The sequence below is a fragment of the Sparus aurata genome, chromosome 20 (assembly GCF_900880675.1).
Source record: "Sparus aurata chromosome 20, fSpaAur1.1, whole genome shotgun sequence".
Taxonomy (NCBI): Eukaryota; Metazoa; Chordata; class Actinopteri; order Spariformes; family Sparidae; genus Sparus; species Sparus aurata.
Genome location: NC_044206.1, coordinates 22,399,551 through 22,423,088, shown reverse-complemented (window position 1 = coordinate 22,423,088; position 23,538 = coordinate 22,399,551). Strand labels below are relative to the sequence as shown.

General features: G+C 42.7%; 2 protein-coding genes across 5 annotated transcripts in view; one reads left to right on the top strand and one right to left on the bottom strand.

Annotated features, from left to right (window-relative positions):
• Positions 1-807: 807 nt before the first annotated feature.
• On the bottom strand, positions 808-9,975 carry pdk2a (pyruvate dehydrogenase kinase 2a). Its single transcript, XM_030400799.1, has 11 exons — positions 9,763-9,975; positions 8,664-8,805; positions 8,072-8,143; positions 6,587-6,771; positions 5,085-5,174; positions 4,876-4,953; positions 4,388-4,464; positions 4,179-4,277; positions 2,871-2,981; positions 2,398-2,511; positions 808-2,218 (listed from the first exon to the last, which is right to left on the bottom strand). Exons 1-11 carry the CDS (start codon positions 9,878-9,880, stop codon positions 2,075-2,077), a joined length of 1,230 nt encoding a protein of 409 aa, XP_030256659.1. The 5' UTR covers positions 9,881-9,975; the 3' UTR covers positions 808-2,074.
• A 137-nt stretch (positions 9,976-10,112) lies between these two features.
• tbkbp1 (TBK1 binding protein 1) overlaps positions 10,113-23,538 on the top strand; it is an 80,575-nt gene continuing 67,149 nt past the window's right edge. The window contains exons 1-3 of one of the 4 annotated variants that reach the window (XM_030400383.1): positions 10,113-10,211; positions 11,304-11,377; positions 20,501-20,900. The gene's annotated coding sequence lies outside the window, so the exon portion shown is untranslated. Of the gene's footprint in view, positions 10,212-11,303; positions 11,378-20,131; positions 20,246-20,295; positions 20,901-23,538 lie in introns of those variants that run through there. The other 3 variants (XM_030400384.1, XM_030400382.1, XM_030400385.1) reach the window with 3 other exon arrangements.

Genomic DNA, 23,538 nt, shown 5'->3' with positions numbered 1-23,538 from the left:
CTGAGTGGTGACTTCTCCTGACACGTGGCTGTAAGATTTATTTTGTGCCTGAGGGGTCTGGTGGTGGAGCGGCTGCAGGGTACAGTCGCTGAGCTTGATCTCGTCACCAGCTTCAGAATAGATCCGGTGTCATCGAGTCGGAAACCCTTTTCGTCATGCAACTTAAAGGAACAGTTCACCAAGAAATAAGAGTTCAGTCATCTACTCAAACCTGAAGTCGAAGGAAAGGTCAGGAGATGTTTCGTTGTCGGTACAACAGCCAAATAAGAGCTGTAGCATTTTCCGAAACAGCTGAAGTAGACGGGGACTTTTTTAGAAACGGCACAAAATGGCTGTTTGTAACTTGTCTGGTGTAATCCAAGTCCACGAAAGCCCAAAGATCCCAAACTGATTTCAAAAGATGTTATGTTTTTATATATTTGAGCTTGAGCATCCACTTCAGACTTGTTGTGCGCTAACGCTTTTAGCTTAGTGGCTAAGTGGCTTCATCTTTTCAAATCAATTAGAGATCTTTGCTTTCCAGAGACTTGAAGTACGCCAGGCAAGCTGTTTGCAGCCATTTTATTATTATTACATTTTTTTTTTTCCAAGTAGTTTTAAGTCTCAATCTTCTTCAGTTATTTAGAAAAATCTGCAACTCACAAAATTCACCCACATTTCAACCTGCAAGATGGTGAGTGGATGACTGGGTGAACTGTTCCTTTAAAGAATACTGAGGGACATAATCAATCACTTCTATACACCTAATCAACTGTAATCCACTATAACACACGCATCATGTAGATTAAATCAACACAACAGAAGCGCTTGGTACTGAAGTCGTTCCTTTTTATTATCTCGATTGTATTTACAGTATTTACAATCATTTCATCGCAAAAAAAAGTGTCTCTATAAAAATAACATTTCACATAGTGTATGATTAAGATAAATTTAATACAAAAAGAAAACTGTATTTCAACACATATGGACCCACAGCACTGTGTAATATAACATCCGGCCTTCAACTACTGGATCACAGACTGGTAGAAGAACTCAAACATGACATGCGTCGCCTTCTGGGGTTTAATAACACTAGCCTCCATTGTACTGAGCTAAAAAGCATTAAACCGCCGAACAAGCATGGCTAATGCCGCGGTGGCAGGCTGTGAAACGTCACGGAGGACTCGGGGCCCTAAAGCGCTATCCTTTCTGTAAGTTTACACTCTCTGTGATTAATGCAAATGAATGCACCGAAGAGAGAGGAGTACATTCAGCCCGGTCCAGAAAAACCGACGCTAAGATAACAACGTATCTTATCAGTCAAGTGTCAATACTGCGCTTTAAAACTTTAAAAAGGCTGAAATAACACATATCCATGCACGAACACACTCAACTTGAAAGTCAAAACCTTTGTTCCGATCAGTGTTACAGTACTTTAACAATTAAACGAAAGGTGCAACTTGATTTTTTTAAATAGTTCAAGTATTTTTCAATGACATGAGCCTTTGGGTGAAGTTGCTACGGTAAGGCTTGGGTGACATTTCCTACAGAAAATAAAGGATCTGGTCCTCTTTCAATTGTTCAACAACAGGTTCCTCCTGTTTCCAACTGAATGTGGCGCTCCTCACACATCTGCTGTCACATGTCTAGCATCTTAAAACTGAAATATTTCGACCCAAATCGGTTTCTTTCCACTCATGTTCCCACTTTTGTTTTTTTAGTCACAACACAACACCCTTAACACGCTTTGGTGCGGCCTCTGTTACCTCCTGCACTTACACTCCCACTTGACACAACACTGGAGACGTCTGTGAGGTGACTCCGACAAGTATTCTCTGTTAGTTTTCTATTTTCTTATAAAGAAAGACAACAGGGTACTGAAAACAACATGAACACACTACTGCTAACGCCAGGCTGAAATATGAGAGGACACTTTTGTCTGCTTCTGTATGGAGATGACCCCCCCCAGAGAGAGAGAAAAGGTGCGGCGCCCACATCTGCCTTGACAGATGATAACATGGGAATATGGGAGACAGAAATGCTGAAGGCGTCGTGGTATGTGGGGCTCGTCAGCGCCTAGGCCTGGAGGACATTTTCACTTGGCCACCTTATAGTTTCTCAGATCTAGGGGCTCTTTGCTGGGTATGCACCAGTCGTCGGCCTCTTGGCTCACTTTGTAGTTCTTCAGGGCAGTCGTGTTGTACACCGGCAGCCTCTCGATGGAGTCCGTGGACAGCGCCTGGAGGGACGAGACGAGGAGATGTAATTGGAAATATCCTGTCATACCATACCTGCGCCGGCTCCACAGGTCTGCAAGAGTTTGTTCTGCAGTTTTATTCCTCTGTTTTTTTCGCCGCCGGCTTTCAAACTCTTGGCGTCTCGTCACAGTTTCATGCATGATCACCGCGCCTGGCTCACCTTCAAGTAGATGACGGCGTCTGTGCCGTGGCCCTCCATGGAGTAGAGCTGCAGGTCCCCCTGGAAGTACTTGGCGTAGAGACGAGAGATGGGCAGACCGTAGCCGAAGCCAGCCTGCGCAGAGACGGAGGGGATCAAGGGGTTTAAGAAGGCTTTGTTCCCTGTCAAACTGCACGCTGCAGCTCTTTTGTCAAGTTTGCATTATGTATTGTAGGTCACTCATATTATTTTACAGAAAAGCGATGCCAGGATTTCAATCTTTAAATAGGAATGAGAGTCTAAACTAAAAGGCTAAATGAGCATTTGGCTGCTTGAAGGCTGCACATTAAACCGACTACATGACATATGGTGCAATTAGCAGCATCCCTACGCCTGCAAAAAAAACAACTTTATTTGTTTTTCTATGTACGTAGGCGTGAAAATGAGTTAATAATGCAGTTTCCGGGGACCGCGTCGCCCGTTTCTCTACTCACCAGTGGAGGCCGTGTGTACTCTCCGATCTGTGGCGCAGGTGCGGTGGAGTACATGTAGCTGAAAAGGTTCTCGATCCTCCGAAAGGGAACACCGCCGCCCTTGTCACTCACCTACAGACAGGAGAGAGTGAGTGTGTGAGGTCCTTGAACAACGCTGAGCCACAAAAAGGCAGAGATGACGCCGGCAGACAGGTGCCCGTCTGTCATGAACGCTTGGCTGCAATGTGACAATAGAAGCTGAGTGGCCTCCAGTTTGTTTGCTCTGCATATTGTCAAGGTAATGTACATCTGAGCCACAGTACTCAGTATATACTTATATGTATGTATATGTATTTCCTTATATTTTCTTTCTTTTTCTGCTGAGAACGGAGTTGAGAGTGAACCAAAGCAGTTAAGTTGTGGGCTGTTAAACCAAAACAATGAGCTGAAAGACAGTAAAAGGGGCTAAGCTAAGAAGAACTGCCGGGTCTGGTGATAATTTCCTCCAAATTAAATCCATTGTTGATATAAAAACCTTGTTTCTTCCCGCTTTAAGTGCTTAATTTCACTATTAGCAGTTTGATAAATCAGATCATACTAGGAGATTTTATTGTTAGTAACATGTCCCAGTAACAAGCGAGCATTTAGACGAGGTTTAGGGAGGCACGGAGCCAATGTAGATAATCTGATCAGAGCTTAGTAGCTGCTGTTGCCAGTAGGCACTGTGTTTAATTGAGGGTAAGGTTGTTACATAACACGACGGTTAAGAGGAGAATTCGGGTAGTGCTCTTATCTTTAAAAACGAAAGGTGTGCTGTACTGACATTTGTTTCAGCTCCTCATAAGTCTCACCGTGTTTACTTATGCATATTTGTCTTGTTACCTTGTCCTAATAAAAATAAGAAATAACGATGTGTGTGCAACAGGGGCGCGTGATTGATTTATCTAACACTAAACCGATCTGAACTTGTGCAACAGCAACAGTGCGAGAGGTTAACTTTGTGAAATAATTTCATCGTCGCAGGCTTCATTGAACTTGTTACACATGTGCCGGTTCTCGCGGAGCGAACAAACACGAAAAGGCACCCACATCCCCGTCCACTCCTACTCACACAGGCCATCTGAAGCTCTAATTAAACCATGTGAACATTATGGGAGAAAACTCCTGAGAGAAACTTGCACAAACACAGACAGAAACATGCGAAAAAAAAAAAAGTCTGCACCAAAGAAGCTGTAGGCTGGACTGACTCACTGGCAGCCACGGAGTCCCCTCTGTGCAATTTCCCTATTCTAAAATAGTCATTTCATGGAGCTGCAATTTGCAACCCACCTTGATTGACATGTCCTCGCCTCCGAGAGAAACCATGACTTGAATGGGTGGAAGGTTGTTGCTGTTCTCATGGGTCTCAATAGTTGCTCTCATAGCGTTCTACAAAAAAAAGGGAAAATAGATCATTATGAGAGTCATTTTCAAGCAGTTCTTTCACAATAACATCATGTTTATCTTAGTATAATTAAAAACTATAGGACGTGTCGTACCTTAAAGAGCTCAAACAGCATGTGATAGAGGTGAGAGGGCACGTATACCATGCTTACTGGAAGGTTCTTCTTCTTATCTGCAGGAGGGGGGGGGGGGAAACAAATAGTGTCTGAATTCTACCCACTTCATTTAAAAATTCATCATCCTCACCACTCGTGCATTTTTTCCATCATTGGCAATTATTCTGCTCTGCTCTGGTTTTAAGGTTGGAGAGGATGGAGAGGAGAAGGTCTGTGTGTCAATATTGCCTGATGCAGCCAGCCGGACCCACTTAGCCACACTCCAGTGCTATAATTAGAGGCCCCTCAGGTCCATCTGGCTGAATGTTTTACATGCGGACACTCATACTGTATTTAGAGGGCTTGGCTCAATTTTGTTCTGTATCTAAATCTCTTGCACAGGCCACGACACATTACGTGAGCATCACATTTGCCCTTTGCCAGAGTAAAGCTGGGTATTTAACTAGATTAAATGTATGTAAACTTACTGCTCATCTCCTGTAGTATCAGATCAGGGGAGCGGAGATAGTACTGGTCACACAGCATCTTGGCACTGTGGAAGGCATCTGGACCGAGAGACGGGGGTCAGAAATGAGTACAACACAAAAATAATGGAAATATCGGTCCAATTAGAAGTCACGTTCGATTTAACACGATTCATCTGACCCGTTTAACTTCAGACACATTTCATATTCACCTTGGACTACATCTCCGACTTGACAGTGAGGGTCAATGCTCCCGATGGTGTTTGGGTGAACAGGGTTGGCAGAACCATCAAAAATAAGAGCTGCAGTGAACAAGAAGAACATCATATTAGGCAGAACAGAAAGCTGTGAGTCATCTGTGCTCACTGGACCATCAACATATCAAGTTCAGTAAAAATCAGAGCCAGCTTTGGCACTGACACCAAGAGGATACTTTTTTTCCTCTGATACCTTGGATATTATGTAAGTACAAAATAAGGCAAAGTTGTCCTTCTATTGCAAACTAAAATCCAGTCTAAAATGAGCTGAATCAATATTTGAATAAGTAAATTTTTCAGAATAAGTAAATATGACTGAAAGTTTAATATACAGTCTGAGTTAAAAAAACAAAAATTACTTAAAGCAGCTACAAGGAACTTTTTTGTTGTTGATAGTGGCGGCCCCTGTGGTCAACAGTGGTATGACCACCATAAAGACCTTGACGTGGCTAGCGTGTGCAGAGGAATCCTATTTTTAATACTATTTTTCCTGTTGCTGTTAGCAACATGCATGGCAATATCTGTGGTTATGTAAAGGTTAATACATGCAATTATCCTCAGAACTAGTCAATGTCACGACTTATCACACCCGGAGGCAAGCATTAAGAATAACTATAATTATTATGCAGAAATAGGAGATCTTCTTGCTGATGGTCTAGTTTGCTTATATAGGTCATATAGAGGCATCTGCATTAAGTCGTGTTTCAGCACCAGTTCAGAGTTGCTTCAGTATGTGAGTATGTTAAAATACGTTTACACACGTTTAAGAAAGAACAGAGAAAGAAAACGGAAAAGGAAATAAATTAGGTTTTCCTGAAAATTCATTAAAGCCAAAATGGTTTTCCCTGCGTGCAACTATAGTTTTGAAATCAACATAATGCTCCATGTGACTGATGATACCTCTAAAAACTTATAATAACAAACATACTCTGAACAGTAGAATATCATCATAGAACTGGCTTTCAAGTTTTTTTTTTACAGCATTACATTTAGGGAAAATGTTCTGTCAACATCCCCCACTAATTTCATAATGTGCTGCATGATTAAGTATCTTTTTTTTTTTTTTTTAATGAGATGCCTATCTTGATTCTAGCTCGTTCCCCAAGGCTTGAAAAAGACATCCCACGTAGAAAATCTGCGAGGGATTTGACAATAAAAGTTTGCAGGGCGACGTGTTTTGAAGGATTCTGTCCCGATAGACTGACACTTATTTATCCCTCGGGGTGTCAGGCAAGTGACAGCAAGCAGCCCGAGATGACAAAACCCGTCTCAGACACAATGCAGGCGGAAAATAAACAAACTACATTTAGGCTCAGTGTCTATTCTGGATGTGAAATCTTAACCTGTGGATGTTTGTGGTTCATACTGAGCACAATAAATGTCAGCAGACGGGCAGAAAAGCTGCGTTTCACACACAGCTCCACTGGTATGGATATTAAACACTGGTTGTTACTCACTGTGCTGGTTGATGAGCATACGGATAGAGATGCGGCTCAAGTAGAAGCGGTCCAAAAAGTACTGGATATTCTGGTTGGTTACCAGGTCCTGGGCGAAAGCCTCTTTGTATTCTATGATACCCTGGGCCATAGTCGGCACGACATCGTTGTGCCTGTTTCTGATGGTGACTAGGGCGTCAACAAACCTGCGGAGGAAGGAGATACAAATATAAAGCTTCCTTTAATTCTGCTACATTTAATTTATATTATTCTTTTTTATCATTATTGCAGTGTTCTCCCCAGAATTTTTTTTTGTAGTGGTGCCCGTCAGCCGGGAACAGGGGGGGAAGAGACGCTCGTCATCGTCAGTGGGGGAGAGGGTGGGGCTGCTTGCTCGTTATCGTCAGGGGGGGGGAAACGCTCGTCATTGTCAGCCGGGGGGGGGGGGGGGCTCGTCGTCGTCAGCGGGGGAGAGGGTGGGGCTGCTCGCTCGTTATCGCCGGGGGGGGGGGGGGGGAACGCTCGTCATTGTCAGCGGGGGTGGGGGGGGGAGCTAACACTGAAATTGAGTATAGTTAGGGCTGTCAAAGTTAACGCATTAACGCATTAACGCAACATCCTCTTAACGCCGTTGATTTTTAAAAACGCGCAATTAGCACTCTGTATTCAAAAAAAGAAACGCGCATTGTTTGATTTACGGCCGACGCTGGCACCTGTAGTCTTGATCCAGAGGGCGGCAGAAGAATAAGAAAGGGAATCAGAAGAAGAAGGAGCAGGGTTGGCGTTCGGAAAAACACGGTCGACTGAAAAGCGAAAGTGAAGGGAAATGGAGAAAGGACTTATGAACGGCAAATTCACTCTCAAAACACTGCCAGATGGTTCGGTCGATAGGACAAAAGTTATCTGCACGTACTGTCGACATGAAATGAGTTACCATTAAAGTACGTTGAGTCTCAGATATCATTTGCAAGCCAAAAACATGGCAGATGCAGAGAGCCCACCCCCTCGCCAAAAGCAGACATCACCATGTTTTGATCCCATTTAGGGTGAGGGGATATTTTTTGAGCCTTTTATTTTCCTGCATGATTTGAAGTGTTGAATAGACATTTTCATAAAGCAAGCATATTTGCCCTTTCTTATGTTGTTAAAAGTATTTAGAAAAACATTAAGGTACATTTAGTTATTTTAGATTAATTTTTTGATTAATTGCGAGTTAACTATGGACAAAATGCGATTAATCGCGATTAAAAAAATGTATCGTTTGACAGCCGTATTATAAATACAATATATTATTACTATATACAGATTATTAGCATCTCTAAAGTAAAAGATAATGCCAGGTTCCCTTTTCTAAAAACCTGACATAAACACACAGACTAAAACACCTTCAGGCTTTGTTTAAGCACAGGAGGGAGGAAGTGTTGCGTCACTGGATTGTTTGGTCTCTTCACAACAAGGCCTCAAAGAGCAGTGAATGTGAGCCTGTCTGGGAAAAGTTGGACTTACTCTCCCAGGACTTTGTAGTCGTCAGGGTTCTTGTCTAGGAAGTCAAGGATCTCCATTAAACTCTGGATGTACCTGAGAAAATCACAAATAAAAAGATATTCACATACATAAACAGATTTTGTACAATGCAAGACAAACTGGTGAGTCAGACTGCAAGAGTTTTACTAGTGAAAGAAAGTTCTTCATTTCTCAGGATATTTAGGTCACGGTGTCTCTTTCTCAACAGGAAAGAAAAGCAGACCCTTCTGAAAACACAGTCACGTGACACGTGGCCTGAAAGTAGGGTAAAGTTCAGAGCTGAGAGCCTCCCCCTCCTGCACACCGCGGGTTGGAAGGAGTACAACTTGGTCAAAGGCTGCTTTTGTAACTGGGACTGTGACATCATCACAGTGTCCTACTGGAAGTAAACAAGTCACCAGCTGTTAACGATCGGCTAATCAGGGGATGAAATACAGTTTCCAACTTGGCTTTCACTGAGGCTGAGGGACAGACTTTGTTCTGGGATGTTTCTGTTGAATCAAAACAACACCACAGCCACAGTTCACTCGTGTTTATAGGTAACTTTAATCATAATCCTCCAGGTTTGACTTACCAGCTCTGCACCATCTGCACAGACGGGGTCGTGAGCAGTCTATCCGGCAACAGGTTAATTTCCTTCATGATGTTTGAAAGTCTTACGGGGAGCTCCTGCCTCAGAAAGACAAAGGACGTCTTCTCACAGGCGTTGATCGAACCTGGATCAACGCAGAGAAAAGTGATAAAGATGAAGTTGATCGATAGAAAGTGAATGTGATTGATGAGTTCAGGCAAAACGTGCCAAACAATTGCTGATTTCTGGCTTCTATAATGTGAAGACTTTCTGCTTTTTGTTGACATTTGTAATAACAATTAAAACTTTTTATTTGTGTTTTTTTTCACAGTTGTCTGACATTTTATAGACATAACGAACGATTGGTTGATAAAAACTGTCTGAAACTGAACCTAAGCAATAAAATGATCACAATTAGATGGGTGTTTTTTTTTTTTTACAATTTTCGGACATTTGATTGGCTTTTCTATTTATTTACTTCTTGAAATCTGTCAGAAACTGATATCAGTCGATTATTAGTCGTAGTCCTGCTCAGTTTTAGGCTGTTGGTTGGTCTAAACAAGCTGTTTTAAGACTTTGCAGACCAGCTGTGGCTCTGAAAATGTGGTCATTTTGAATATTTTCTGGCAACAAAACTTAAATAACTAAATACTTAATCATCAGATTAAGACAATAACCAATGGCTTGGGTCTTAATAGCAACAACTATTACTGTAAGAAAAATATTGATTTCTTTCAAGCAAATATTTGTGTTATTGAATGTGACACAGACTTCCTCTGCATCACAGTTGATTTGCAGGCTGGTTGCAGTTTATTAGTGACTGTTAGTAGAAGTGATCCAGTGCAGTGTGTCCTTCACTGGGCCCGAACAGTGCAGCCTGAGCTTGATCCACAGATCTGACGCAACACTCTGCATTATGAGCACCATGCTACTACAGTCAAACCCCTTTAGCAACAGCCTCCACAGAGCAGATGGTGGTCAGTTTCTGTCACTGACATCTCTCAGCGGGGTTAGAGACCTCGAACATTAGCTTTCCACACTAACGTTACTAGCTTGTTTGCTACATCGACAGTTACCCATCTGAGGGCGGATCGATACTCACCGAAATCCAGAAATTGCTTCATGGAGAGCGGTGAAGGAGAGAATTTGGAAAAATGCTCGATATGTTTTGGCACACTGGCCAAGGCGGCGTTTTTCATAATAAACCTCACGAACTTCATTATTGCTGAGCTGTCGGGCTCTTGTGTTTGAGCACAACGTCCGATGCTGTGATGCTGCTCCGCTTCAATCTGTCCGAACCTGCTATCATGCTGCCGTTAAGAGAAAGGGCGGGGCGAGGGCGGGGTGGAAGAGAGCTGCAGCCAATAGGAGGGCGGGGATGTTTATTTACGTTCCACACTGGCCAATGAGGAGTCGCGAGGGGGCGGGCTTAGTGATGTTTGGGTGTTCCCGGTCTGGAGCTCCTTCAGGCGGGCACGTTCCCCTCGCCTGTATTATGTCACAGGTGATAAACTGCTCAGAACACAAACATACAAGCAGCTGGATGAACAGGTATGAACGTGTCAGGTACTGAATATAACTATAACTGCCATTAACTAATGGTGGGAAGTTACTTAGCACTACTTTATGTACAATCAAAGTGCAGCTTTTGTTGTGACACTTGCACTTTGCTTGAGTATTTTCCATTTTAAGCTGCTTTTCTACTTATGCTACATTTCAGATAAAACTTTTAATCCACTACATTTGACTGACAGCTGTATTAACTAGTTATCTCGAAGTCATAATCACACCTAGCTATACAGCAGGCTATACAAAAGTAATAGCTTTAACATATACTACTATAAAAGTTTGTGCTAACTGTAACTACTTGATATACTTTGTCATTTCATTAAGACGCACAACACCTTTACTATCTGTGTCCTGCCACAAAGACTTAACTAAACATCAACATCCAACGCCCTGGCAATGAGACTAGCCTGAGTTAGCTAACTATTTGCCGCATTTCTGTAGGCTAACCCAGAAGTTAGCATTGCCCTGGTTCCACCCACAAGAAGCCTATGAGATTTTTGCCATTGGATATTGGTTTTTGTGGAAAAAGACAATCTTTGGCAAACACAATCTTGTGATCTTAAGTGATTCTGGAGGCGTAAATCAATTGACTAGAAGTAAGAGCTAACATTAGGCTGTAAACAGCCTAAATTGCCGTCACCTTGTCATTGCTTTCTACACAATTACTATACACGTCTTATATAAATTGATCAATGTGCCTGTTGTAAAGTTAGTTTGTAACTAGAGATGGAGATGGCAGCTGCAGGGAAACCGAGGGTTAAGCTTGAAAATTCACTTTTTCTTTAATTTGGAAATTTATAGGCCTAAAGGACACGTTTTCAGGAGTAAATGTTACTGAATTAATGTTAATGAATATGCTTAACTTTGCAAGGGGATAATTAGTCATTTTCATAGTCAATTAATGTGTTGATTATTTTCTCAATTAATTGATTAGTAATTTGATTGGTGATTAACCAAATAGTAACCAATCAATTTAGCAAATAATCATTGCAGCTCTAGACAAAACAAAAGGTTTTGCTGAAATATTGAACTTTAAGTGTGACAATAACAGCAGCTTTGTTATTTTATTTTTAGATTCTGACACAGATGATGCGTCAACTAACAGTGCTGCTGCAGCTCAAGGACTTTTGAAGATCTACAGATTTCAGGTATATTCAAATCAGTAAACGGACAATGATTTTACTCAGGAATCATTTTAAATTTTAAATCAATTTGTAGTTGATAAACTTGATGTGGTCGAGATCGGCGTATAAACTTGGGGGGAATTCCATCCATCTCCGTCCTCATCTGGATGATAACACCGTCTGGTACCGTGCGCTGCGTGTTTACTTCCTCCTCTCCTGATGGAAACAAGTTCATCCCCTGTGAATGATTCTCTGGAAGCTCGCCACCCGCACTTTTGAATAGAAATGCCTTTGTCAGGGAACACACTGTCCCAGTCAAATCTCCCATTACATAAGCGGCGGCTGTGTCAGTACAGTCGGGGATTGTCCTTATAAAGCCAGCCTGACATGCCTCTCGATCAAAACACTAGTTCACACCTTTTGTATCGTCGCACGTGGGAGGCAAAGCGAACCTGGAATTAAAAATAACAGGGCGACGTGTGTGATGTCAGAAAATCTGCGGCGCTAAATATCACGGCTCATTTCAGCTCTGCCAGCTCACAGCTGATGATGTGCTGATTCCTGCGAGACAATATCAAAACAAGTATTAGTCATATTGTTTTCAAGTGTCAGTTGTTTGGGGTCTTCTAATCAGCTCATGTAACAGGATTTCATCTTCAGCTCAAGGTATTTAGAGCTTTAATCAACAGAACACTTGTAATATGAGCTGCCTCCACAATAAGCGCAGAATACCAGCGCCTTATCCTAACCAATTTTTTTCTTGCAGTGTAGTCTGGGTTTAAATACCTCTGAGTCCACAAAAGACATATTTAAATGTGCCGTCGCAGCACAATGTGTTGTCCTTCAGGCAGATGTGTCCCTTGAAAAGGAGAGCACAGGAGTCAACTGAAGCGGCTCCTGTTGGGAAAGAAAAGTCCTCGGCCAGCAGACGAATTATTACCCGCGGCGATTTATTTGTGTTTGACCACAGGTGATTGAGAGCGGCAAAGTGAAAAAAAAAACATGTTTTGCTGCATTTTTCAACGTTATTTAGGCCACTTCATTTCATATTCGCTCAGAGGGCCGTCTCTCTCTCGCTGCAGCGCACTTGACACTGATGTGAGGAGTAAGATTTGTAGTGGCTGCATGCCGACCAGTGATGTCTGTCAACATCCTTACTTTAGGCATCCTAACAGTGGTGGGGCACAATTTCTCCAAAGTTATAATAATTATAGTTAGAATGGCACTCAGTAGAGCACATACCCCCGCCAAGGCCCGCAGTCCCTTTTAATTCAAACAAGCCTAATCCGATATCAAACTCCAAAGCCTTGTATCGCTCTAAATTTAAAACTGAGATCTAGGATCTGTATGAAATTGTACTCGGCTGCCTAATTTCAGGCGTAGATCCAAGCTCCTTGCTTTTTTCCCACTGAAGCTGGCAGCTCTGCAATTTTTCAAGGTCTCCGGTGTGATCGTCACCCTTATTAAGCTACAAAATCCAGCCTGGAACTTACTCGGGTGTCTTTTGGGGGACTTTGTAGTTTGTACAATAAATCATAGATCTGACATTGAGTGCCTTTGAAGATTTTATCCACTTTCTGATGACCATAAACCGTTAGCGGTACAGTTCTGGTGCGTTTCCACTCTGTTTTTTTCCTCATGTTCATTTAATTATTAACACATCCGTGTGACATCACTGCAGCGTACATATTCTGATAGCCCAGGTTGTCCTGATAATGAAAAAGAAATCATGTTTATAACTTCGTTGTGCATTCCAGGGTTGATGTTATACAAGCATTATTACACAAAAAAGACAGCGCAAACCTAAGATAGGAAAGAAATAGCTCATTAAAACCGATGATTGTTTAATCTCTCTCTTTTTTTTGCACCACAGAAACCCCCAGCCTTTGTTTACTGATATAGAAATGATTCCAGTGAGCTCAAACAGTAAAACACACCGATTCTAAATGTGGGAAAAAGAAACGTGGTACTTGGTCAATACTCGGGAACAGATGATACCTTGAGTTTTGGCATTGGAGGAGAAATGTCTGATTAGTACATTCCTGAATAACAATCCGAGGGGCTGTTTTTCATGGGAAAGGAAATACTTTAACTTTTGATACTTGAAGCACATTTCGCCGAAACCGCTGGATAGTTGTTCCTTGGCGTTATGACTTTATTTGTGTCTCTTCGGTTGCCAATACCCGCAGCGCATACTTTGTTTTATTTATTTATTTTATTATGAATCCACGACAGACTCCAACTCTTTCCAGTCTATAAGTTTCGTGTGAGCTTTTATTCGGTCGTGGCCCGTAACTGCAGGCCGTGCTTGTTTATAACCGGCCCTGGAGACACATCTAGTGGGAGAGTGCTCGACTGGTCAGGGGGTGGGTGGGGGTGCAGGGAGGGATGGAGGGAGGACGGGGGGGAGGGGGGTAGTTGTTGGCTTACCCCCAGTACTTTTCCGCTCCCCATCAGCCTACATTCCTGCCAGTAGTCAGCTCCGATTCCCCACTGTCAACAAACAGCCGGGCATATCAGGCTTAAATGTTCGGGGCATTCTGTCAGCGGCGTGTCGGTGGAGGAGACTGTAACTGGACAACAACAACTCCAGTGGAAATTTCCCCTCGCTGCAGGCCAGGGGGAGCTGTTCACGGCCTATTACGCACAACCGGGGTCACTTCAGTTAAAAAAAAAATGGCATTTAAATACCAACAATTCACTCCACAGGGTGCAGCTTGGTCAAAACAAAAAGATCCCCCTCTGGTTAAAAGTTTGAATCAAGTCCACTTCTCCCTGAACTTCTTAGTAACAATCCACACGTCCTGCGGACAATTTGTTTTTTAAAAAAGACCAAAACATTTCACGATTAATCAAGCCCATTGTGTGTTAACAGTTTGTCTGGCCGGTAATCATCACTAGTTCCCATTCATGAAACAACAATTAAAAGTCATGCGTCATACATGCAGAATGAAGAAGACGCTCCACTAATCAAGCACACGATTCGGGCTTTATTATTATAATCATCGTGGAACAAGCCGCTCATGGTGAACAATGACGAGAGTAACAAGGGGAAATATAAGTGACAGAGACAAACGGAAAGGTTATGTAGCCCGAAACTGTGATGAAACAAATGTTTTACTGTTGATCTGCTCATGATTTATTCACTGCCGAGACACCTCTGACCAGGTGATTGGTCATGTTGAGCCTCAGTTCTGTTTTGGGTCATTTTCTTAAAGATCTAACCTCACAACAAAGTGCTAAACTAACAGGAGAACAGCTGAATGTCCTCTTCTTCATTCTTGGTTGGTTGGTAAATAACTAAATTGTGCCTCACAGCCAACATCTGTCCGCTTGTTGTGTTGAATCCCAGCTGTTTAGATCTCTGTTCTGTCCCATCCTACTCTGTTTTAAGGCCGCCGACCCCAAAGATCGAGTTGTTCCCATTAATGCATTCTTCCTTGTCAGAGACCTGAAAGAACATTCAAAGTGATTGGATTGCTACTGCTTCAAAAGATTAAAATGTTCAGGAACTTCAGGTTAAAATGTCTAAAAACCTGTTATTTGTCTCGTGTAGTTGTGAGCCTACAATGTTTAAACTCAGAGAAATCTGTAATGTTGCTAAAGGTGCGTTTCATTTAGACATTACCGCTATGAATTCTGGGGAAACCACCAGATGATACATCAGAGATTGAGGAAGGAAGTCGACCAGTGTGACTAAACATAAACGGATCAGAGCAAATCATCATCTCGTTCATGAACAGTCACATCAGATCAATGGAAGTCAATGGAAGACAACAACTCCCACAATCCCCCCCGTTACTCGATGATGCAATCAAACTGCATCTTTTCACTCGTTTCTAATGGTAAACACGCAAAAACAAAACAAAAAACATGCACAGGTTGATTCGACATCCAGATATCGACAGAACTGTCGCAAAAATCTTGCCCAAGGACACTTGAACATACAGACCAGGGGTAATCAAACCAGCAACCTTCCGATAACAAGATGCTGGCTCTACCTCTGAACCACAGCCGCCCTATAAAGCATAGCATTTTGCTGCAATGTTGTAAAACATTGATAATGAAATATCCGAATTCACTGATGAAGAATTTCACATTGTTTTATTTTGATCATATTTGTGTTCTGGAGACTTTATTTCCCCCTGAGAGCAGCTTGTTTATTCACTTATGGAATATATAAACATTATTGTGTTTGTATTATTACCTCACTAATATATTGTAAATAGTAAAATTCTGAGTTCTAGAAATTCTGCGCTTTAGACCGAGCTCCAGAGATCCTCACACGAGGCCCCATGTGTCGTCCAGAGGCTACAAAAACTGTTTTCCTTCTCGTCTGCCCGCTGTAGGCTGGACCGCCTTCAGCCCCCTGACAGAGAGAGAGAGAGAGTGAATAAACAGCAGTGAAGGAAATGAATGAATCAGAAAATTCATCACAACCTGAAAAAAAAAGTGAAAAAAACCCATCTATTTATACGTAGGTTATGTTATATAAGAAACACCCACAAGTATGTTATGTCTTTGATGTGCTCAGTGTGAGTGTGATGGCTGTTGTGCGCTCCGGCCCGCGGGGGAAAATCAATATAATATCCCTGTAATCAGCGGTATAGTCGGAATCTGACAGATCCGGAGCCAGGACTCTCTGGACCGTCTCATTCAACCAGGTACATTTATTTCAAATCACATTTTGATCCGTGAGCGCCATTTTTTGCGATCATCTTATTCGGTTTGTATGCTGGAAGATGTCGGTGGAAGAAACAAAAGCCAAATAAACTGAAGCGATGCGTTGCCGACATATATTGACAATATAACAAAGAGAATTTTATAAGACATCTCAACAATCACTTTATTGATCAATAGATAGTCTGGGCCCTGATATCACCTGTTCAACTGTAAGACAAACATACATACAATATAAATATACATATCAGTCAACTGTCAATGCGTCATAGGATGAGATTTCATTGATCTCTGAGGGGGAAATCACATTTTAGAGCAGCACAGTGACTGAAACAACATATTTTTGAGTGAAATAACTAACTACAAGCTTACATTATTAAAGATTAGCTTCATACAACATATAGATTACGACACCTTCGACTATTTAAGTGGAGCTCTAGCAAAAGGTCACCCAGGAATATTTCTATTTGTGCCCGCTCTGGCCTTTAAATGTATTTCTCACACCGTCCTCTCGTCGTGCTCGCTCACTCATACTTTTCCGGTCACTGTATCGTCAACTGAGATATCAGCTGTCCACATCAGCCGGTCAGCATCCGTCCTATAACACAGCGACACACCTACGCTGTTAGCCTATCATCTCGCTGCTGTCTTTTTAAATATGACCGTCGATCTGCCTGCGGTTCATTCATGCTGCCGTTCTGCGTACCCCCTCCTGATGCCCCCGCGACCGCTCAGGCCTCGTAGATTCCACCACCAGTGTCTGGATGCCATGGAGGGATTCATCGTGCAGCGGCCCTTTTGACGCCCTTTGATCACAACTGTAAAAAACCTTTTATCTACTGCATTCACTCGTCTCTCCTAATTAAACTAGAAGTGTTGAGGTTTGAATAATGAGTCAACATACATAACATGTGATAAATTAAACAGTAATTTTACATTACCATGAGGTATAAAAGATACATTTGAGGAAAAACTATAATAAAATGTTTTAGATTAGATTAACCTTTACTGTCATTGTGCAGAGGACAGAAACAAAGCCAATGAAATGCAGTTAGCATCCAACCGGAAGTGCAAATACAAGTACGATGGCATAAGTGGTGTAACTATGTACAGTGTTTACAATATGTACTGTACAGTGTACAGTACAGTGTACAATATGTACAGTACAGTACAGTGTATAGTATGTACAGTACAGTGTATAGTATGTGCAGTATGTATAGTACAATCTATAGTATGTGCGGTGTGTACAGTGTTGCCCACAGACAGTGGAGAGCAACATTTACATATGTATTATACATATGAATATTATAAATGTATTTATAATATGATAATTTAAAGGCACAATCGTGAAAATATACTTGGGACAAGGAATCGGACTCAAGTTGAATTATTTAAAAAAAAAAACATTAAATCTAAAACAAACAAAAAAATGAAAGATTAGGACTAATATGTAAAAGAAAAAACTGCACATTTTAGGAGTGCACAATTTCCTGCAGTTTTTGCATCAAAACAGTGGCAGGATTTATTACACAGTGTTTTTTTCTGACCCTCTCACTGTTCAGTGTTTATCACAGTGACAGCCTGAGGGGAGAAACTGTCTGTCTCTGGATGTTTCGGTGTGCAGAGCTCTGTAGCGCCTACCAGAGGGGAGGAGCGGAACAGTTTGTGAGGGGTCTGCACAGATGTTACCTGCCTGTTTCCTGATCCTGGACTGGTACAGTTCCCTTATTGGAGGGCAGGTCGCCTCCAGTAATCTTTTCTGCAGACCTGATCTGTCTGTTGCAGTATGTTCCTGTCCTGCGTGGTTGCAGATCTGAACCAAACAGTGATGGAAGTGCAGAGAACAGACTGTATGATTCTGAGGCACGTTGAACTTCCTGAGCTGTCGCAGGAAGTTCAACCTCTGCCGGGCCTTTAATCAGACAGTTGCTGTGTCTCAGTTCAGGGTCAGCATCCTTCAAAGGACGCGGCCTTTGCAGTCTTCTAAGGCGAGTCCTTCGGAGAGACCTTGTTAACCACGTCAGCCGTTGTTAAATGGGATGGTCCAGCCTTCGGAGCATTTCCTGGTTGCCGTTTTCTCTATTTTTTTCTTCTTTTTGGGCGTGCAAAGAATCTTGGGATATGTGAGACCGCGAAAGATAGTAGTGGTGCATCCTCCAAAAAGAGGGAAAAGAAAGCCGCATTTGTGGGCTGCATTTGGAGGAGCCTTCGGATTGGGACAGCCTTTGCGCGGCATAGTGACGTAATTGGCCTTCAAATGCGTCCTCAGAATGATGCAGACGCTGAGTTGAGACACAGCAAGTGTCTATGGGAGATCCCCTTCAGGTCAGAGCTTCAGATTGTGTTTCCCAGAAAGCTGAAGGTGTCTGTTGAAGATTGTGAGGAGGGGGGAGATGTAGGCGGGCTTCTCCTGAAAGTCCACTGTCGTCTCCGCTCCAAAAAGCAAATCCACGCCCTGCATGTGATCTAAACGTCTGCTGTCAGCGTTTTTTCTCTCCTGTCCGGCTCGAGTTACGTCCACGTCCACAGAAAGCACGAACTCTGATAATTGTGTCATCATATTCTCGGATGACACAGCTATCTCGGGCTTAGTGCACGAGAATAGCGCCCCGTCAGTATAAAAGGGAGCGCTGTGAAGCGGTGTGATAAGAAACCATCTCGCCGCTGAGACGTGGAAAAAAAGAAAAAGATGGAGGAGACAGGTTTTGATCCCAGAGGTAAAAGCCTGTGGTTATCCATCATGAATCCATCACTCACACCGGCTCCTGCAGGAAACGTGGAGTTGTACGCTGACAGTACACCAACTCTGGAGACTCTTACTGAGAGCGTTCCTGATTTCAGTGAAGACACACAGCAGGGTTTATGGAGCGGCACCGTCCTGGAGACATAAGACTCGGTATTTCTGCCGGTGTCTCTTCCCGTGCTGCTCGATGCCTTTATGCAACAGTCTGGAGGATTAATGAGCTCGGTAACACCTTGCATGAGTCAACTTTTTAATGACACGCAGATAAAAGTGCCTCCGACTGAGCTCATACTTCCACCAGACTCCAGATTCTAAATGTTTTTTTTAATTTCTGCGTTGATCAAGCTTTCTATGCAGTGACTGTCCTCGCTGCAGCGGACTGCTTGTGCAAACTACAACACTATATTTTAGATTATTTTGCACTTAGAAGCAAAAAAGTATAAAGACACCCCCATAAGCTTAAGTGTAATTTTGCTGACAACAATTCAGGTGTGTCAAAAAGCAAGATATTTTCCTGAACCTAACCAAGCGTTGCGTGTCTAAACCCAACCAGACATGAAGCACGGCATTGTCAAAACATACAACTGATGAGGTTTATAATCAGATGTCAAGTGTCAAGATATCTGGTTTTGCAGAAACGTACATCGCCAAGAATTATCATGGAGATTGTGTTCGTCCACTTCAGGAGAGCAGAGACTGTGAGGCAGCCTTTATAATTATTATAATTGTATGTATAATGCATTCAAAACATAAAATTACGCACACATCGCTCGACGTATCGCGCTCAGCTGTGGTGGACCTCAGTGATGCTCTTGTGTCTGAATGGAAGCAAATCTCTGCTGCCAGGTTCCCAAAAATCTGGTTGAAAGTCTGAAACAGGAAAAAATTATAATTCTGCTTTTCGAAATGAGATTTGGGCGATAACATATACTTTTGTCCACGGTATGTATCTGTGGTTAAGGAGGTCGTTTTACAGGTTACACACTGAGGCTACTGGTGAAGTGATGCTCTTAAATGTGGGAGGAAATGCTGAATGTGTGGTGTAGAAATTAAAAATATTCATATTAAGCCACATAGTAGTGATAGTTTGAAAATGCAATCTAATATTCGGTATTTAAAGTCATGCAAAAAAAGTCAGAAAGTAAAAAAGTAAAGATGAACGACAAAACAACTCAAGATTTAATAGACTTGAAACTCTAAAACTCACTAAAGACAGCAAATAAAAAGCAATTCCTCTTTCTTATGAGCACATGAAAGTGGGACATTAACACACATCAGGGTCAAGGCCATAAGATTGAGACTGAGGAGTTGAACAAAGGACAAATTAAAGTGTGTGTTTGTGAGGCGGTTTGTTCCAGTCCTGGCCACATGCAGACACTTTCTCCCTCGCAGTGTGTAAAACAGAAGGTGTGAAGAGTTCTCATGTATGTAGGAAGAAGGAGCCTCGGTGGAGCCATGTGGCTTTAAATGTAAGCTGTTGAATTGTTTTTTCCCTTTAGCTCGTGCTATAAATACACTTCAGTCTGCTTTATCTGCTGCTTTTTATCTGAGTCCCTCTCCTGCTGAGGAGCTGCGCAGGACCCCATGCGTCTCTGCTTTCAATTACTGGAGGAGGAGTCGTTTTATTATCTGAATAAGAGTGTTAGATAATCTTTCTGTGCAGGGTTTTTTTTTTTTTCTTTGCAGAGAGATGCGTTGTCTTGACTCTCCCTCCTCCAGCACAGGCTTGAGCGGAGGAGCCGTGGACGTGAGATGTTCTCGCTGAGAGGAGAGACTGACGCTCCTGTTCCCGCGACATCATCATCCCACACTGGTGGAGCTCCACGGCGCGCGGCGTGAGGCGCTCAGTCCCGCACGGAGGCAGCTACAGGAGGCGCGCTCGTCCACCCCCCCTCCACTGCCACAGGAGCACAGCAGGGCGACTGGAAGCGAGAGGCCAGCAGGCTTGTTTTCCTACCGGCCACTTGACACACGGTGAAAGAGAGAGCGCTTCTTTTTTTCTTCTTTTTTTTATATACATATCGGGGGGTTTGCTCTTCTTCTCCTCCTCCTCCTCCTCCTCCTCCCGCCGCCTCCCACTCCTCCTCCGAGCGATGGCATCCACGGATCGATCACCGGGAGCGCGTGAGTTATCCCCTTTTATTCGATGTCTTCTGGATGTGACGGACACAATGTGTGTGTGTGTGTGTGTGTGTTTGTGTGTCTGTGCGTGTGTGTTTGTGTGTTGACAGCGCAGCGCGTCACAGCCATGTTTCTGCGAGCCTCGTTTCGAAATGGGCCAAACCACGAGGATCAGAACCGAAAAATCATCATCATCATCATCTGCTGTGTTTATTTAGTATACGCGCATTTTCTCCATTCGCAGCAGCGTCCACAGCTGGCAGCACACAGCGCTCCTTAAAGGGGACGCTCCGCTCCGGCAGCATCGGCGCCACACGGAGCAGAGATGCTCCTCTCTGGCCGCAGGCAGCCTCCAACTTCAGCCCAGTGCTGGTGGAGAGCGGTCAGCGGGAAGTAGCCTACATCTGTCAGCTTGTTGTTCCCTGGCCTGCTTTCACAGTAACGGGAGAGAGACGAGCAGCCTTTGAAGCATCTTCAACAGAGAGCTGAACTCGCGATGTGTAGTTATAATCCTGGATTATTAATTTGATTTTAACAGGATGCCTGATAGACAGAGTCATAATATACAGACAGCAACACAAGACTTCATATGAATATTTATGAATTGCAATATTTATTTTTCATTTATTTATTTGAAAATGTAAATATTTCATGCAAAACACTTCAAGAACTACTTGGATTTATGTGGATTATTTATGGATTGGCTCATCGATAGCACATCTTTCTATACAGGTATTAAAATGTTTATTTTCCCTTCTTGAACAGCATTGATCAAAACATTATTAATAATATAAATCTAAATTCTCAGTACAAAAACACCCATCTATTAACATCCCTGTTATATTTTTTATTATTTGATTATAGGCTGTCTTAGATACTTTTTCACTCTGAAGAGTTGCTATTATTATGCACAGAGAATAAAAAAAATAACCCTTGCTAAACTCATGCTTATCCCTAAAAGAGTCGAAATGCTGATGTCAGCATGCTAATGTGCTCACAATGATAAAATGATTGCATGCTAAAGTTGATAATCACATCAAAATTTGACGGCGCAAAATGAAATGTAACAGGATCTGCAAGTTTATCGCAATCCATCCGATGGGGACCGCGAATGTCTGATCCATTTCACGACAATCCATCGAATCTTACTAAATTTATTGAGACTTTCATTATGAATCAGAAAGTTCAACCTGCTGGTCACAGCAGAGGAAAAGTTAGTCATTAAATTCCATCATCTGGGAACCCTGAATGTCTGGAGAGTCTTTTTGTCAATGCATGATGTAGATGTAGACATGTTTAAGGTGAAACTTGGACTTGTTGGTTGTGCTGGATCATGTCAAGGGATTGTAAAGTCCTCAGGGTTCATCCTCTGGGGACCATGAACTTCTGATGCATTTCATGCCAATGCATCCAGTGTTTTGTTCACATTTTTTAGTCTGTCGCCAAATGGAACATCCATGAAGTAGAGTGGCGATATCTTTACCTGCTGGTGGTGCGATATCGTGTTGTGTTATAAGGATGCATCATCTGGGGACCATGAATATTTGTAGCATTTCATAACAATCTAAACATTTGTCTTTAAACCATAAATGCCAACCTGCTGGTGGCAATAGAGGTGAAGTCAGAGGGCCACTACAATCTTTGGGATACAAAATCTGGGGGCCATGAATATCTGTTGCAATCTAATTAAGTTGGGGTGAAGTGGTGGACTGAACAATAGACTGGCTGCCCTGGAGAAATGCTGCTAGCATGGCTAAAAACACATACGAAGTCTGATAAGAGAGGGTGCTAATTGGGCTGTCAGAGTATTTTTGGCTCTGGAAATACAAACACTGCAAATCAAGGATAGACGAACGCCAGATGAGACCAAAATGGTCGCTCGCCTTCGAGTTTGCACGCTGTTTTTTTTTCGTGTGAACTGAGGCTTTGAAGGAAAACCTGTCATTGTCCCGAAGAAAGCCTGCGGTGGATTAAGAGTGGACAGCGACGTGGTGCTGAAATGCAGCCAGGTTTCCCTCACAGCTTAAAGAAACGTGAAAGGCCTCGGCTGAAAGGAAAAAAAAAAAAAAAAGGAAAACAAACCCCGACTGCTTCCTCATGCTATCAGCATTCACATCTCTGATTCGAGTCATTACCCTCGTGAGCTCAGACGGGCCTGATAATTACTGTAGCTCCATGCTGAAGTCTGTCAGTCACCGTGTCTGCAGCGGTCTGTAAGAAGGGTCACCGGGTTACATTAAGAAAATCCTTTATTTTTCACTTTCTTCTCCTCAGACTTCAGTTGATTACCATCCTCGGCCCACCCTTCTCGTCCGTTCCCGGGGGGTCCCGTCCGAGGGAGGTAATTTTAAGGGAGTGAATCATGGCTTAAACCGACCTGCTAATCACCAATCACATATCCGCAGCACTGCTGTACACTGTCTCATGGGTCTGGGCTTGTTTTTTTCTGTATTTTTTCCTGCACTTGTTAATCATGTTTTTTTTTTCTTTCCCCCCCCCACACTTTTAAATTGGATCGCAGCGAGCTCCCTCCATGCTTGAAGCTGTTGTATAATGTACTTTGTTATGTGCCGATGAGTGCTGTTGATGCTGCTTTTTGTGAAACATGATGCGCTGTGAAGTGAGGTTGGAGCATGCCAGG

Excerpts from the sequence above, each read along its gene's own strand:
- pdk2a (XM_030400799.1), bottom strand. The coding sequence starts at position 9,880 with ATGAAGTTCGTGAGGTTTATTATGAAAAACGCCGCCTTGGCCAGTGTG. Across the intron at positions 8,806-9,762 it reads GAAGCAATTTCTGGATTTCG|GTTCGATCAACGCCTGTGAG; the intron begins GTGAGTATCGAT and ends GCGTTGATCCAG. Across the intron at positions 6,772-8,071 it reads GACTACAAAGTCCTGGGAGA|GTTTGTTGACGCCCTAGTCA; the intron begins GTAAGTCCAACT and ends CTTCCTCCGCAG.